Raw genomic sequence first — 17,174 nt, 5'->3', positions numbered from 1 at the left:
GAGATTGGTGATGGGAACTATGAAACGATTAATAGTAGTGCAGATTCAGTAAATAGTCTGACAGTGTTGAGGGAATTATTTGTTTAGCAGAGTGATGGCCTTCGGGGAAAAAACTGTCCTTGTGTCTAGTTGTTCTAGTGTGCAGTGCTCTATAGCGTCGTTTTGAGGGTAGGAGTTGAAACAGTTTATGTCCAGGATGCGAGGGATCTGCAAATATTTTCACGGCCCTCTTCTTGATTCGTGCAGTATACAGGTCCTCAATGGAAGGCAAGTTGGTAGCAATTATTTTTTGCTGGTGTTACAGATAACGTCACTAGATGTAAGCTGTTCTGAGTAAAGCTGCCGTTTGCAATTGACTAATGGTGAAATTGTCCACGTCCGATGACCAGGCAGAGGTCTTCAAACTTGGGTGCTTTTAAGACTTGTGGACTTGTGGAGTTGAAGTCCACAAGTCTTAAAAGCAGCCAAGTTTGAAGACCTCTGTTCCAAAGGGATGCTCCCATTGCTTTAGGATTGGACCCAAGGCATCCACGACTCTTCTATTCTTTCTATTCCTCTTGAGTTGACTTTTCTTCCTTCCTTTCTTCGCTTCCTCCAATGCCCGAGGGCTTGCAAACAAGCTCTACCTGCAGCACCTTTTGCCCGGCGCGGAGAAAGCAAGGTAGGGAAGGAGAGACAAAAAAAAAGGGGTTCCCCCGAGCCTGCGAGCACCTGGGCGGGGCGCAAAGCCGCGCGCGCGCTCTCGCCGCGATCCAAAGCGGTGACGCGCCCAGGAAAGAAGTGACCAAATTCGTCGGTTTCCTTCCCGGCGCTGCGATTCCTATCTTGGCCTGTTGCGCAAAAAAAACCCCCAGGGAGCGGCCGGCTCGGATCCAGCGGCGTCCACGAAGGGCAAAACACTCGCGGGGCTCCACGCGCGACGCTTTGAGCCATGCCTTTCCGGAAAGGTAAGGTCCTCGCTCTCTCACCTGGGCAAGGGGGGGGATGCGGGGAGCTTCTCTGCTCGGGTTGGCAAAGAGGCGGACGGGGAGTGGGGGGGGTCTTGTTTTCCACGCAAGGAGGGAAATGAACCCCCCGAGTTTTGGCGACTTGCGCCTTCTTCGGTCTCCAATCGATGTCAAAAGCGGCTGGATTTCGTGCGGGGAATTGACTTCCCTTCCCTTCCCTCCCTTTGCGCGCAGCGTCTCATTGGATTTGGAACTGCGGCGGGGCGGGGAGCGGCGGAAGGCTCGGCCACTTTCTCTGAAGCGAAAGAGAAAGTTCCTTCCTTCCTTCTTTAAATCAAAAACAAGACCTGACTGCCTTTAGCCTGTAAAACTCAAGTCGTGGACTCTCCCTTCCTCCCTCCCTCCCTCTCCCTCTTCCTTCCGCTTTTTTTTCCTCTTCCTTCTTTTTCTGTCTTCCTCTCTCTCTCTCTCTCTCTTCCTCCTTTTTCTCTGTCTCTGTCTCTGTTTCTCTCTCCCTCCCTCCCTCCTTTCTCTCTCTCTCTTTCTCTTCCTCCTCCTCCCCTCTCTCTCTCCCTTCCTCTTTTTCTCTCTCTCTCTCTCTTCCTCCTTTTTCTCTGTTTCTTTCTTTCTCTCTCCTCTTCCTTCTTTTCTGTCTTCCTCTCTCTCTTCTTCTTTTTCTGTCTTCCTCTCTCTCTCTCTCTCTCTTCCTCCTTTTTCTCTGTCTCTGTCTCTGTTTCTCTCTCCCTCCCTCCCTCCTTTCTCTCTCTCTCTTTCTCTTCCTCCTCCTCCCCTCTCTCTCTCCCTTCCTCTTTTTCTCTCTCTCTCTCTCTTCCTCCTTTTTCTCTTCCTTCTTCTCTCTCTCTCTCTCTTCCTCCTTTCTCTTTCTTTCTCTTCCTTCTTTTCTGTCTCCTTTTCTTCCTCTCTCTCTCTCTCTTCCTCCTTTTCTCTGTCTCTCTCTCTCCCTCCCTCCCTCCTTTCTCTCTCTCTTTCTCTCTCTTCCTCCTCCTCCTCCCCTCTCTCTCTTCCTTCCTCTCTCTCTCTCTCTCTCTTCCTCCTTTTTCTCTATCTGTTTCTTTCTTTCTCTCTCTCTTCCTCCTTTCTCTCTTCTCTTCCTTCCACTTTTCTTTCTCTTCCTCCTTTTCTCTCTCTCTCTCCTTCGCCTTTTTCTCATTCTCTCTCTTCCTCATTTTCTGTCTCTCTCTTCTTTCTTCTCTCTCTTCCTTTTCTCTCTCTCCTCTTTTTCTCTCTCTCTTCCTTTTTCTGTCTCTCTCTGTTTCTTGCTCTCTCTCTCTCTCTCTCTCTCTCCCTCTTCCTTCCTCCTTTTCTCTCTTTCTCTCTTCCTCCTTTCTCTCTCTTCTTTCCTCTTTCTCTCTCTTCCTCCTTTTTCTCTGTTTCTTTCTTTCTCTCTCTCCCTCTCTCTTCCTCCTTTCTCTCTTTCTTTCTCTTCCTTCTTTTTCTGTCTCCTTTTCTTCCTCTCTCTCTCTTCCTCCTTTTCTCTGTCTCTGTCTCTCTCTCCTCCCTCCCTCCTTTCTCTCTCTTTCTCTCTCCTCCTCCTCCTCCCTCTCTCTCTCTTCCTTCTCTCTCTCTCTCTCTCTTCCTCCTTTTCTCTATCTGTTTCTTTCTTTCTCTCTCCTCTCTTCCTCCTTTCTCTCTTTCTCTCTTCCTTCCACTTTTCTTTCTCTTCCTCCTTTTCTCTCTCTCTCTCTTCGTTCCTTTTCTCTCTTTCTCTCTCTCTTCCTCATTTTCTGTCTCTCTTCTTCTCTCTCTCTCCTTTTCTCTCTCTCCCTCTTTTTTCTCTCTCTCTTCCTTTTTCTGTCTCTCTCTGTTTCTTGCTCTCTCTCTCTCTCTCTCTCTCTCCCTCTTCCTTCCTCCTTTTCTCTCTTTCTCTCTTCCTCCTTTCTCTCTCTTCTTTCCTCTTTCTCTCTCTTCCTTCCCCCTCTCTCTCTTCGTTCCTTTTCTCTTTTTCTCATTTTTCTCTATTTTTTTTTGTTTACATTTATATCCCGCCCTTCTCTGAAGACTCAGGGCGGCTTACAGTGTGTAAGGCAATAGTCTCATTCTATTTGTATATTTACAAAGTCAACTTATTGCCCCACCCAACAATCTGGGTCCTCATTTTACCTACCTTATAAAGGATGGAAGGCTGAGTCAACCTTGGACCTGGTGGGACTTGAACCTGCAGTAATTGCAGGCAGCTGTGTTTAATAACAGGCTTCTTACAGCCTAAGCCACACCGCGGCCCTATATCTATATCTATATCTATATCTCTCTCTTCCTTCTTCTCTTTCTCTTTCTCTCTCTCTCTCTTTTTCTCTTTCTCTCTCTTCCTCCTCTCCCTCCCTCCCTCCCTCTCTCTCTCTCTCTCTCTCTCTGTGTGTGTCTCTCCCCCACACCTCAGATAGAAAGTCCATTCAGAGAGTGGTTAGGACAGTCGAGAATATTAGTCTTCCTGTCAGTCAGGATATTGCTTATAAGCGCTATGTGCTTAGAGCTCAAGGCATTGTTAGAGACCCCCCCCCCACACCCACTTTACGGTCTGTTTCTCTTGCTCCTCTCTGGGAGGAGGTTTCCAAGTATTTCTAGCAGGACTTCCAGAGTCTGTAACAGCTTTCTTCTTTACGCCATCCGTCTGGTAAACTCGCAATATTCGTTTTTCTCGCCATGTACATGTATGCATCCGAACTAGAGTTTGTTGTTTCTCCGTGCCATATAATATAATTTTGTATTTATTTATTTTGTCATGTTTATATAGTGTATATTGGAGGTGGTGAGCCTTTGAGAGCTGTATACAACATAATTTCGTTTTAATGTATGCCGATTAGTCTACGTTCAAAGGGACAATGAAGTTATTCTATTCGATTCTGTCTCTCTCTTTCTCTTTCTCTTTCTTTCTTTCTTCTATCCATCCACCTGTCCAATCATCCATCTTTTTTATCTATCACGGCTAGATTTTTAGATGCAGGTCCAATTTTGTCAAATAAGAGATAGTCCTCAAGAGGCAACCGCCACTGAGCTCCAAATTTACGTTGCTAAGTGAAAACATTGGTTAAGTGAGTTTGCCCCCGTTTTACGACTTTTCATGCCACCGTTTTTTCAGTGCAGGGGTCTCCAACCTTGGCAACTTTAAGACCTGTGGACTTCAACTCCCAGAATTCCTCAGCTAGTTTGGCTGGCTGAGGGATTCTGGGAGTTGAAGTCCACAGGTCTTAAAGTTGCCAAGGTTGGAGACCCCTGCACTAGACTGTCCCAGGAAGGAGGGGCTGCTGGCTGAGGGATTCTGGGAGTTGAAGTCCACAGGTCTTAAAGTTGCCAAGGTTGGAGACCCCTGCTCTAGACTGTCCCGGGAGGGAGGGGCTGCTGGCTGAGGGATTCTGGGAGTTGAAGTCCACAGGTCTTAAAGTTGCCAAGGTTGGAGACCCCTGCTCTAGACTGTCCCGGGAGGGAGGGGCTGCTGGCTGAGGGATTCTGGGAGTTGAAGTCCACAGGTCTTAAAGTTGCCAAGGTTGGAGACCCCTGCTCTAGACTGTCCCGGGAGGGAGGGGCTGCTGGCTGAGGGATTCTGGGAGTTGAAGTCCACAGGTCTTAAAGTTGCCAAGGTTGGAGACCCCTGGTTCAATGCATTGGTCAAGTTAGTAACGGGCTTGTTAAGCGAATCTGGATTCCGCACTGACTTTGGTGCTTGTCAGACGGTCGCAGAAGTGGATCACGTGGCCCCGGGACTCTGCAACCGTCATAAATATGAGTTGGTTGCCAAGCGCCTGAATTTTGATCATGTGACCGTGGGAATGCTGCAAAAGACGTAGGTATGAAAGTCATAAGTCACCTTTTTCAGTTTTAATTTTGAACGGTCACTAAATGAACTGTTGTAAGTTGAGGACTACCTACAACTCTGTGGACCTCTTCCTGCAATTGGGGGAGGGGGGGGGAATGTTGATAGTAAAGTTAGAAGTTCCTGATTCCTTGCACAGAGTAGAATAGTGTTTTTTTTTAATCCTGCTTGAACTTACTTAAAGACCTTTTTCAGCCCCTTGCAGTTTATCTTTAACAGGGAAACAAAAAGTGTTTATTTTTACAAAATGCAAGCCTTTTTTTTTTTTCACCGCCTCTGAAACCGTAACAGGAAGCAACAGGTCCGCGCCCCAAATTCCTTCTGCATTCGGTTCTCGCTCTCGCTGTTCGAAACAAACGGAAAAAAAAATCACTCAATTATCGGTTAACCGAACGTTGTTTTGTGTAAGTTAGCCTTTCGTCGTTGCAAAAACGGTACACAGACTTCAGAGGATAATTAGAACTGCAGAAAAAATAATTGCTACCAACCTGCCTTCCATTGAGGACCTGTATACTGCACGAATCAAGAAGAGGGCCGTGAAAATATTTACAGATCCCTCACATCCTGGACATAAACTGTTTCAACTCCTACCCTCAAAACGACACTATAGAGCACTGCACACTAGAACAACTAGACACAAGGACAGTTTTTTCCCGAAGGCCATCACTCTGCTAAACAAATAATTCCCTCAACACTGTCAGACTATTTACTGAATCTGCACTATTACTAATCGTTTAATAGTTCCCATCACCAATCTCTTTCCACTTATGACTGTATGACTGTAACTTTGTTGCTGGCAATCCTTATGATTTATATTGATATATTGACCATCAATTGTGTTGTAAATGTCGTACCTTGATGAAGGTATCTTTTCTTTTATGTACACTGAGAGCAGATGCACCAAGACAAATTCCTTGTGTGTCCAATCACACTTGGCCAATAAAAAATTCTATTCTATTCTATTCTGTCCTGAGAAATACCAGCTGCAATTAATATGGACAGGTACAAGCAGAGTCAGCCGGGGAAACTGGATTCGCTTAATGACTGCCAGTTTCACTTCACAACTGGCAGTCATTCAGCGAATTCAGTTGACTCTGCTTGGAGGAAGTAGAAAGGCTGGAAACTGTGATCACAAGATGCATTCATTTAACACAGGGGTGTCGAACTCAAGGCCCGCAGGCCAGATCCGGCCCCTGGGCCCATCCTGAAAACAGCAAAGGACCGGTTACTGTTTTGTTCCTTTATATATAACAACAGGGTTGGAAGGGACTTTGGAGGCCTTCTAGTCCAACCCCTGCCCAGGCAGGAAACCCTACACCATCTCAGTCAGATGGTTATCCAACGTTTTCTTAAAAATTTCCAGTGTTGGAGCATTCACAACTTCTGCAGGCAAGTCGTTCCACTTATTAATTGTTCTCACTGACAGGAAATTTCTCCTTAGTTCTAAGTTGCTTCTTTCTTTGATCAGTTTCCACCCATTGCTTCTTGTTCTACCCTCAGGCGCTTTGGAGAACAGCCCGACTCCCTCTTCTTTGTGGCAGCACCTGAGATATTGGAACACAGCTATCATGTCTCCCCTAGTCCTTTTTATTAAACTAGACATACCCAGTTCCTGCAACCGTTCTTCATATGTTTTAGCCTCCAGTCCCCTAATCATCTTTGTTGCTCTTCTCTGCACTCTTTCTAGAGTCTCAACATCTTTTTTACATCGTGGCGACCAAAACTGAATGCAATATTCCTAGTGTGGCCTTACCAAGGCATTATAAAGTGGCACTAACACTTCACGTGATCTTGATTCTATCCCTCTGTTTACGCAGCCCAAAACTGTGTTGGCTTTTTTAGCAGCTGCTGCACACTGCTGGCTCATATCTAAATGGTTATCCACTAGGACTCCAAGATCCCTCTCACAGGTACTACTATTGAGCAAGGTGCCACATATACGGTACCGGTGCATTTTGGTTTTTTTTTGCCTAAATGTAGAACCTTACTTTTTTCACTGTTGAATTTCATTTTGTTAGATAGCGCCCAATGTTCAAGTCTGTCAAGATCTTTCTGTAATTTGAGCCTATCTTCTGGAGTGTTGGCTATTCCTGCCAGCTTGGTGTCATCTGCAAATTTGATGAGTTCCCCATCTATCCCCTCGTCCAAGTCATAGATGAAGATGTTGAAGAGTACTGGGCCTAAAACAGAGCCTTGGGGTACTCCACTGCATACTTCCCTCCATGTGGATGTAGTTCCGCATGTGGATGTAGTTCCTTTAAAAAAACAACACCCTGTGGCTTGTTGTAAATTGCCTACAGTCTGTTTAGAAAAAGTGGACAAATACAGTAAAATAAATAAATGCTTCTACCTATGTGAGTTTGGTTGAATCACTTATAGATGAACTGATATAAGATTGGATTATTTCTCTTAACACTGTCTTGCACTCTCGATATATGAAATACCCCATTTCGTGAAATCTGTCCCATCTGGTTACCTGGGTAGGATTTTGATGGCCCATAGATGATCAAGCAAAATTACATTACCTTACAGATGACCCCCACCCCGTTAAAGACCTTGGAGTTTTCATGTCAAATGATCTAAGTGCCAAAGCCCACTGTAACTACATAGCAAAAAAGGCTCTAAGTTGTAAACCTAATCTTGCGTAGCTTCTTTTCCAAAAACACTACACTACTAACCAGAGCATACAGAACATTTGCTAGACCAATTCTAGAATACAGCTCGCCTGTTTGGAACCCTCACCACATCTCTGACATCAATACAATTGAACGAGTCCAGAAACATTTCACAAGAAGAGTTCTCCATTCCTCTGAAAACAACAAAATACCTTATCCCACCAGACTTGAAATCCTAGGCTTAGAAAACTTGGAACTCCGTCCCCTTCGACAAGACCTAAGTTTAACTCATAGAATCATCTATTGTAATGTCCTTCCTGTTAAAGACTACTTCAGCTTTAACTGCAATAATACAAGAGCAACCAACAGATTTAAACTTAATGTTAACTGCTTTAATCTAGATTGCAGGAAATATGACTTCTGTAACAGAATCATCAGTGCTTGGAATACTTTACCTGACTCTGTGGTCTCTTCCCATAATCCCAAAAGCTTTAACCAAAAACTTTCTACTATTGACCTCACCCCATTCCTAAGAGGACCATAAGGGGCGTGCATAAGCGCACAAATGTGCCTACCGTTCCTGTCCTATTGTTTTTTTTCTTCTTCTTCCTATATATATATAGATGCTTATACCTCCCAATATTTACTCATATATATGTTTATATACTATATAATCTTTTTATATGACGTTGTGACAAAATAAATAAATAAAATAAATAAAAATAAATAAAAATGGCAATTGACACACCAAAAGGGTCTAAAGACAGAGAGACCCCAGCGGAGAATTCAACTGTGAAATCAAATTTAGTCTCTATCATCTTCACCAAGGGTAGACAATTATGGGGCCTTTATGACTTGTGGACTTCAACTCCCAGAATTCCTGAGCAAGCCATGGCTCAGGGAATTCTGGGAGTTGAAGTCTGTAGGTCAAAAAGGGGTCATACAGTAGTGGCCGAAATTGTGGAAACCTTTTGGGAAAAGTGTATTTTTGAAGTTTGATGGCTAATAACACCACTTTTTTTTTTTTGGGAGTTTCAAGAGAATCCTATTCCACTGCTGGAATGGCCTGGGAATAGCCCAGACCTTCACCCAATTGAAAATCTAGGGAGCCGACTAGTTAGTCAGAAGCAACCCAGCAATAAAACCCAGTTAATAGAAGCCATCATTCAATCTTGGTTTCACATTATAACAGCTGCAGAACTAAAAAACTTGGTTCACTCCATGGGAAGACGTTGTAAGGTTGAAATTCATGTTAAAGGTTACCCAACTAAGTATTAATTGACGTGATAATTTTTGTATATCTTGTTTTTTTCTACGTCTTTCACTTTTCTTCTTTATACTGTAACTGCTATTCTAACAGCAAATCCTTCATAAAAGTTATTGCATTAGATTCTTGATTAAATTATCTTTCCATTAATATACAATTTTATGGTACTACTCCCAAAAAGTTGGAATATATTTTTACCCCTGCCTGTTGCTGGAGGGCATAATTGGATAATTAAGGGGATTTAAAAGGTGTAATAGAGGCCTTGATGCTCCCTGAGCTTGGTCGTTTTTTTCTTGCAGTCCTTTCATTACCAAACTAGGTTACATCATCAGTGCGTTTGTCCCAATTTGGGAACCTTTCTTCTAAAGTAACAGGAGGAAAAAAAAGTTTTTTTGCTTACCGTTTTGTCTGTCACATAAAACCTCTCTTCCTCCCACATAGTCACACTTTTTGGTGCAATAGCTAATCAGAAGCACTGTTGTTGGAAGTTTCTTTACATTTTTTTAAATTATTATTATTTATTAGATTTCTATACCGCCCTTCTCCCGAAGGACTCAGGGCGGTGTACAGCCAAAATAAAAACAAACAATACAATATACAATTAAAACAAAAATTTAAAAACTTATTACACAATTGGCCTAAGACTTTAAAAACGTTTAAAATTCTAAAAACCCATAAAATTTATAATATAAATTTAAAAACCAACAAAATTTAAGCCAGCCCCGGCGCGAATAAATAAATGTGTTTTCAGTTCGCGGCGGAAGGTCCGAAGGTCAGGTATTTGGCGCAAACCAGGGGGAAGTTCGTTCCAGAGGGTAGGAGCCCTCACAGAGAAGGATCTTCCCCTGGGAGCCGCCAGCCGACATTGCTTGGCGGACGGCACCCTGAGAAGTCCCTCTCTGTGCGAGCGTACGGGTCGGTGGGAGGCATGAGGTAACAGTAGGCGGTCCCGTAAGTACCCAGGCCCTAAGCCATGGAGCGCTTTAAAGGTAGTAACCAGAACCTTGAAGTGCACCCGAAAGACCACAGGCAGCCAGTGCAGTCTGCGCAGGAGTGGTGTTACATGGGAGCTACGTGGAGCTCCCTCTATCACCCGCGCAGCTGCATTCTGGATTAGCTGAAGCCTCCGGGTGCACCTCAAGGGGAGCCCCATGTAGAGAGCATCACAATAATCCAAATTTCCCATTGCTTGCCTCATGCTTGCTGGAGATCCCTGCTCAGACAAGCCTTCTGTAATGTTGACAAACACACTCTTTTGGTATGTGCTAATACTAGATGTGAGAAAGGAGTCTGGCAAGGCCGTATACTGTTGCCCTGCCTGTTTAACTTATACGCAGAGGACATCATGAGAAAGGCGGGGCTAGATGATTCACAAATTAGAATTAAGCTTGCCGGGAGAAATATCAACAACCTTAGATATGCAGGTGATACCACTCTAATGGCAGAAAGTGAAGAGGAACTAAAGAGCCTCTTGATGCGGGTGAAGAAGGAGAGCACAAAAGCTGGCTTGAAACTCAACATTAAGAAAACTAAGATCATGGCATCTGGTCCTCTCAATTCCTGGCAAATAGATGGGGAAGAAATGGAGGTAGTGACCGATTTTATTTTCCTGGGCTCGAAGATTACCGCAGATGGGGCCTGCAGCCAAGAAATTAAAAGACGTTTGCTCCTGGGGAGGAAAGCTATGGCAAATCTAGACAGTGTACTAAAAAGCAGAGACATCACCCTGCCAACAAAAGTGCGTACAGTCAGGGCTCTGGTTTTCCCAGTTGCAATGGATGTGTCAGCTTTGGAAGCCATACTGGGCCGGAAGCTTCCCTGCTGCCACTTTCTCATGTGTGGGAAAGTAGGAGAGGGGGGGCGTTTAGTAGAAGGGGCCATTAGGCACAATAACATTCTTCCTGCCGGTCAAGGTCAGGCCGGTCCTGCAGCTGGAGAAGGAGTGGTCGGAGTGATGCGTTGAGATGGGACGGTTGGCGATTGGAGCATGTGATTTTAAAGGGAGATGAGCACCGCCCCCTAGAGTCGGGAATAGAATAGAATAGAATAGAAACCTCACTTTCCTTTTGCATTGATGATGTTACCTAGTTGGGTAATGAGAGAGAAGGGAAGGGAAGGGAAGGGAAGGGAAGAAGAGAATATTAGGATAGGATAGGATAGGATAGGATAGGATAGGATAGGATAGGATAGGATAGGATAGGATAGGATAGGATAGGATAGGATAGGATTGAATTGAATTTTTTATTAGCCAAGTGTGATTGGACACACAAGGAATTTGTCTTGGTGCATATGCTCTCAGTATACATAAAAGAAAAGATATGTTCATCAAGAATTCTAACACTTAATGATAGTCATAGGGTACAAATAAGCAATCGGGAAACAATATCAATATAAATCGTAAGGATACAAGCAACAAGTTACAATCTTATAGTCATAAGTGGGAGGAGATGGGTGATGGGAACGATGAGAAGATTAATAGTAGTGCAGATTTAGTGAATAGTTTAACAGTGTTGAGGGAATTATTTGTTTAGCAGAGTGATGGCCTTCGGGAAGAAACTGTCCTTGTGTCTAGTTTTTCTGGTGTGCAGTGCTCTGTAGCGTCGTTTTGAGGGTAGGAGTTGAAACAGTTTACGTCCTGGATACGAGGGGTCTGTAAACATTTTCACAGCCCTCTTTTTGACTCGTGCAGTATACAGGTCCTCAGTGGAAGGCAGGTTGGTAGCCATTGTTTTTTCTGCAGTTCTAATTTAAACATAACACTAAGCCCCAACCCATCACTCAAAGGCTCCGTTTATGCCACCTGTTGCAAGGGCCGGACGAATGGAGAACACCATGATCTTTTTTGCCCGGGGTTTGTTGTTCTCCAAGCTTGTTTCAATTTAGTTTCTGAACGTCGCGTTACCGGAACTAGCTAACGTCATCATCCGGATTTTCTGGTCCTATTCTCTTTAGCTTATAAAGGTCTTGCACGCCAGTTAGGTCAGTTGGCCAGGCGCTGGGTTGTTTCTTTTGGAGCTATATTTAAAATTCACACCGAGAACTGCCTCGCAGAGGCCATCGCAACCGCAAAACCCACCTGCTGCCGCCATTCCAGCCCAGGCATCCTCTCCCCTGCATGACGCAGTCCCTGTACAGTACATTTGCAGACCACATCGACAGCTGTGCCAGGAAAAGAATTTGTTAGCTGGCATTGCAGGCGGGGGAAAGCCCTTACTGGGACGGGAGCCTCCACTAGGGGGCGGCAAAGGAGAAACCAGAACACCGCCCTCTAGTGGCCGCCATCAGATTGCAGCCCAGATCCGTAGGGTTTTGTAGCCCTTGGCCGCTAGGCCAGGGCGATGCGCGAACTTGGAAGTCCGCACATCTGCAAGCAGGCAAAGAAGGAGGAAATCTTGCTTTACTTCTATTGCAGCCTTAGGGCCTGTAGAGGTTCTCAATCCTTCAGGTCACGGTTGTCTCGTAGGTGCTTTTTCAGGAGGCAACTGGACTTTCTTGGGTTTTTTTTTCCTTTTGAAGATGTTTCGCTTCCTCATTCAAGAAGCTTCTTCAGCTCTGACGGGATAGTGGGGGAATGGAAGGATTTATATTCCTTGCAGACAAAGCTGGTCATTTGCATCCTTTTAATTTATTTATTTATTTATTTATTCGAATTTTTATACCGCCCTATCTCCCGAAGGACTCAGGGCGGTGTACAGCCAAATAAAAACATAAGAATAATACAAATAAAAACAACAATTAAAAAACGTATTAATTAGGCCGAAATTAAAATATCACTAAAATAGTATAAAACCCCATTAAAACTAAATTTAAAACTAAAAACCCTAGGCTAGCCCTGCGCAAATAAATAGACGTGTCTTAAGCTCGCGGCGGAAGGTTCGGAGGTCGGGAAGTTGGCGCAGCCCTGGGGGAAGCTCGTTCCAGAGGGTGGGAGCCCCCACAGAGAAAGCCCTTCCTCTGGGTGTCACCAGTCGGCACTGCCTGGCGGACGGCACCCTAAGGAGTCCCTCTCTGTGAGAGCGTACGGGTCGATGGGAGGCAGTCGGTGGCAGTAGGCGGTCCCGTAAGTAACCCGGCCCTATGCCATGGAGCGCTTTAAAAGTAGTGACCAAAACCTTGAAGCGCACCCGAAAGGCCACAGGTAGCCAGTGCAGTCTGCGCAGGATAGGTGTAACATGGGACATTTTTAGAGGGTCGTTGAAGCATTTGGAGGTTTATCTGTGTCCTCAGGGTCACCTGAGTGGCGCAAAGGGTTCCTGTAGTCTACAATTTTTTTCCTCTCTGGAAATCCATTCCTACTCCCACACCATTCAAAGGGTGAAGTGTTTTTGCTCAGGGCAACCTGGTCTACCCAATTATGGGACGGAGCCTACCGCTTCCGGCTTAGAGGTTAATACATCTACCCAATGTGCAAGTAGTCCAGGTTCGAATCCCAGAACGGTATGGCTAGCTAGCTGATAAGAGCGCAATAGCTTGAAATAGATCTATACTAATCATCTTCTTTTTCGGTTTAAGCATAAATTCAACATTCCAGGGGTGTCCATCCCAAATTGTAGAGCTAAATGTCTGCAGAAATTCTCAGTCCTCCAGGTCAGGGGTCTCCAAGCTTGGCAACATTAAGCCTGGAGGACTTCAACTCCCAGAATTCCCCAGCCAGCTTTGCTGGAGAGAGGGAGAGAGAGAGAAAGAGGGAGAGACAGAAAGAAGGAGGGAGGGAGAAAGAGAAGGAGAGAGAGAGGAAGGGAGAGAGAGAGAGGGGAAAAAAGAGGGCGAGAGGGAGAAAGAGGGAGAGATAGAGAGAAAGAAAGAGGGAAGGGGAGAGAGAGAAAGAAAGAGAGAGGGAGGGAGAGAGAAAGAGAAAGAGAGAAAGGGGGAGAGAGGGAGAGAAAAAGGGAGGGAGGGAGAAAGAGAAAGGGAGAGAGAAAGGAGAGAAAGAGAGAGAGAAAGGGAGAGAGAGGGAGAGAGAAAGGGAGGGAGAGAGAAAGAGGGAGAGAAAGAGAGAGAGAAAGAAAGGGAGAAAGAGGGAGAGACAGAAAGAAGGAAGGAGGGAGAAAGAGAAAGAGAGAGGAAGAGGAAGGAGAGAGAGAGGAAAAAGAGGAGAGGGAGAAAGGAGGGAGGGAGAGAGAGAAAGAGGAAGGGAGAGAGAGAAAGAAAGAGAGGAGGAGAGAGAAAGAGAAAGGGAGAGAGAGGGAGAGAGAAAGAAAGAGGGAGAGACAGAAAGAAGGAAGGAGGGAGAAAGAGAAAGAGAGAGAGAGAGAGAGGGGAAAAAGAGGGAGAGGGGGAGAAAGAGGGAGGGAGGGAGCGAGAAAAAGAGGGAAGGGGGGAGAGAGAGAAAGAAGGGAGAGAGAGAGAGAAAGAAAGAGAGGGAGAGAGAAAGGGAGAGAAAGAGGGAGAGAGAGAAAGAGACAGGAAGAGGGAGGGAGGGAGGGAGAAAGAGAGGGGGGGAGAGAGAGAGAAAAGAAAGAAAGAGGGAAGGAGGGAGGGAGGGAGGAAGGCAGACGGCTTCCCCGCCTCCCGTAGACGTTGCGAGAAGGATGCTCGGCCACTCGCTGACTCCGTGCCTGCCGAGGGACCGTGCACGCGTCGGCTGCATGGCCCGGGCGAGCACGTGAAAAAAGCGTGCTCCTCGGAGAGCCCTTCGCGTGTCTCCTCCGTGCCCGGGCGGGGTTTCGTGTTTTGTTTTTTTCCGAGAAACCTGCGGAACACGCGGAGCTGATAAACAAGGCGAGCGCGGGGCGTGGAGCGCTTGCAGAGAGCAAAAACATATTTTGCAAAAAGAAAAAAAAAAGAAAGAAAGAAAAAAGTGTTTATATTTGCAGCTGCCGGCTGTCTGGTTTTTTCTTTTCTTTTTTTTTTTGGTTTTTTTTTAAACCACTCCGGTCGGTCGCAAAAAAATCTTTTGCATCGCGTTTGGGCACTTGGGAGACCAAGCGGGTTGCAAAGGCTGGATGGCGGGGTGGGGGGAGTTGGTGGGGGGGGGGTGTTGATCTCTGGCCATGCAATCAATCCGTTTCATAAACTGGCAATACATCTATTTCATCAACTGGCGAGAGGAACGGCACGTACATTATTACTGTGTACACCCAGCAGCCTTTCGCAGGGGTTGGATTTCCCATCCGAAGCAGGAGGGTTGAAAAAGCCAAACCTGTGTCGCCCCGTGTGAAACAAACGTGTTATTTGGGGGGGGGGGGGAAGAGGTGAGAAAAGAATTTGGGGTGTTGCAAAAACCAGGAAGGGGAGACTGTCACCCTGGAAAAGCCAACAGGTGCGAATTGAGTCCCGATGCCCTCTCTACAGTTTTGGGGTTGGTTTGTTTTTTTCAGACTCTGCTGCTTGTGCCTTATCATTTTTGGGGTGCATTTTAAATTCTCAGGAAATGCAAAACAGGACTGGGGCTTTGCCTTCATAGTTTTGTGCCCTGCGTCTTTTTCTTTCTTTCTTTCTTCCTTCTCCATATGTATTTTTCTTCCCTGTCTCTTATTTTTTGTTGTTAGTTGCAAAGTCATGTCCAACCCTTCGAGACCCCATGGACAAGGTTCCTCCAGGCCGCCCTGTCCTCTACCATCCTCTGGAGTCCATTTAAGCTCACGCCGACTGCTTCAGTGACTCCATCCAGCCACCTCATTTTCTGTCGTCCCCTTCTTCTTTTGCCCTCCATCGTTCCCAGCATTAGGCTCTTCTCCAGTGAGTCCTTCCTTCTCATTAGGTGGCTGATCCAATTCTACAGAGGAATGATTGAGTCTGTCATTTGCACCTCTATAACTGTCTGGTTCGGTTCTGCAACCCAACAAGAAAAACACAGACTTCAGAGGATAATTAGAACTGCAGAAAAAATAATTGCTACCAACCTGCCTTCCATTGAGGACCTGTATACTGTACGAATCAAGAAGAGGGCCGTGAAAATATTTACAGATCCCTCGCATCCTGGACATAAACTGTTTCAACCCCTACCCTCAAAACGACGCTATAGAGCACTGCACACCAGAACAACTAGACACAAGAACAGTTTTTTCCCGAAGGCCATCACTCTGCTAAACAAATAATTCCATCAACACTGTCAGACTATTTACTGAATCTGCACTACTATTAATCGTTTCATAGTTCCCATCACCAATCTCTTTCCACTTATGACTGTATGACTATAACTTGTTGCTGGCAATCCTTATGATTTATATTGATATATTGACCATCAATTGTGTTGTAAATGTCGTACCTTGATGAACGTATCTTTTCTTTTATGTACACTGAGAGCATATGCACCAAGACAAATTCCTTGTGTGTCCAATCACACTTATTTATTTATTTATTTATTATTTAAATTTTTATACCGCCCTTTTCCCGAAGGACTCAGGGCGGTTCACAGCCAGATAAAATAAACAATAATATTACAATATAAATACTATTAAAATACAATTAAAAGACTTATTCAATTGGCCTAGATTAAAAATTTAGAATAAATGATAAAAACCCATTAAAACCAACAAATTTAAAAACTAATCCAGTCCTGCGCAGATGAATAAATATTAATAAAATAATAAATAATAAATAAACCGACGGAAGGTTCGGAGGTCCGGAAGTTGACGAAGTCCTGGGGGGAGTTCGTTCCAGAGGGCGGGAGCCCCCACAGAGAAGGCCCTTCCCCTGGGTGTCGCCAGACGACACTGTCTCGCTGACGGCACCCTGAGGAGTCCCTCTCTGTGAGAGCGCACGGGTCGGTGAGAGGTATTCGGTAGCAGTAGGCGGTCCCGTAAGTAGCCCGGCCCTATGCCATGGAGCGCTTTGAAGATGGTCACCAAAACCTTGGCCAATAAATTCTATTCTATAAATTCTATTCTATTCTATTCAAAGTATTTTGAGTTTTATCTTCAGGATCTGGCTTTCTAAAGAGCAATCAGGGTCGATCTCCTCTAGGACTGACCGGTTGGATCGCCTTGCAGTCCGAGGGACTCTGTTTAGACTCTGTCTCTATTTAGTTAGCAGAAGCTAAAATGGAAGTAGACCTCAACTTAACAACAGTTTGCTTCGTGATTGTTGGATGTTACGATGGCATTGGAAAAAAAGTGACTTAGTGACCATTTTCCACACTTACAACCCGTGCATTGCATGATTTACGTTCGGATGCTAGACAGCTGGCTCACATTTATGACGGTTGCAATGTTCCGGAGTCATGTGATCCCCTTTTGCGACCATCTGACAAGCAATGTTAATGGGAAAGACAGATTTACTCAACAGCTGTGTTACTCGCTTAACAGTTTGGAGTGATTCACTGAACAACAGCGGCAAGAAAGGTAATAAAATGGAGCAAAACGGGGTTGTCTAATCTTTCCTTAAAAACCTCCAGCCCACTATAAATTCAGGGGGAATTTCCTGACAGCGAGAACAATTAACCAGCGGAACTGCTTGCCTCCAGAAGTTGTGGGTGCTCCAACATTGGAGGCTTTTGAGAAGACATTGGACAGCCATTATTTGTCTGTAATGGTAAAGGGCAGTGGTGAAATCCAAATTTGTTTACTACCGGT

At 45.1% G+C, this 17,174-nt stretch overlaps 1 protein-coding gene across 3 annotated transcripts in view; it reads left to right on the top strand.

The window, feature by feature from the left end:
* Window positions 1-541: 541 nt before the first annotated feature.
* Window positions 542-17,174, top strand: part of PFKFB3 (6-phosphofructo-2-kinase/fructose-2,6-biphosphatase 3) — a 94,860-nt gene continuing 78,227 nt past the window's right edge. The window contains exon 1 of one of the 3 annotated variants that reach the window (XM_058190847.1): window positions 542-947. In XM_058190847.1, the coding sequence (XP_058046830.1) occupies window positions 598-947 (350 nt within the window). In that variant the 5' untranslated portion in view covers window positions 542-597. The remainder of the gene's footprint in view (window positions 948-17,174) is intronic. The other 2 variants (XM_058190846.1, XM_058190848.1) reach the window with 2 other exon arrangements.

This window comes from Ahaetulla prasina, chromosome 7 (genome assembly GCF_028640845.1).
Source record: "Ahaetulla prasina isolate Xishuangbanna chromosome 7, ASM2864084v1, whole genome shotgun sequence".
Taxonomy (NCBI): domain Eukaryota; kingdom Metazoa; phylum Chordata; class Lepidosauria; order Squamata; family Colubridae; genus Ahaetulla; species Ahaetulla prasina.
Note: the sequence above shows the minus strand (reverse complement) of the source record. Positions and strands in the feature narration are given on the sequence as shown.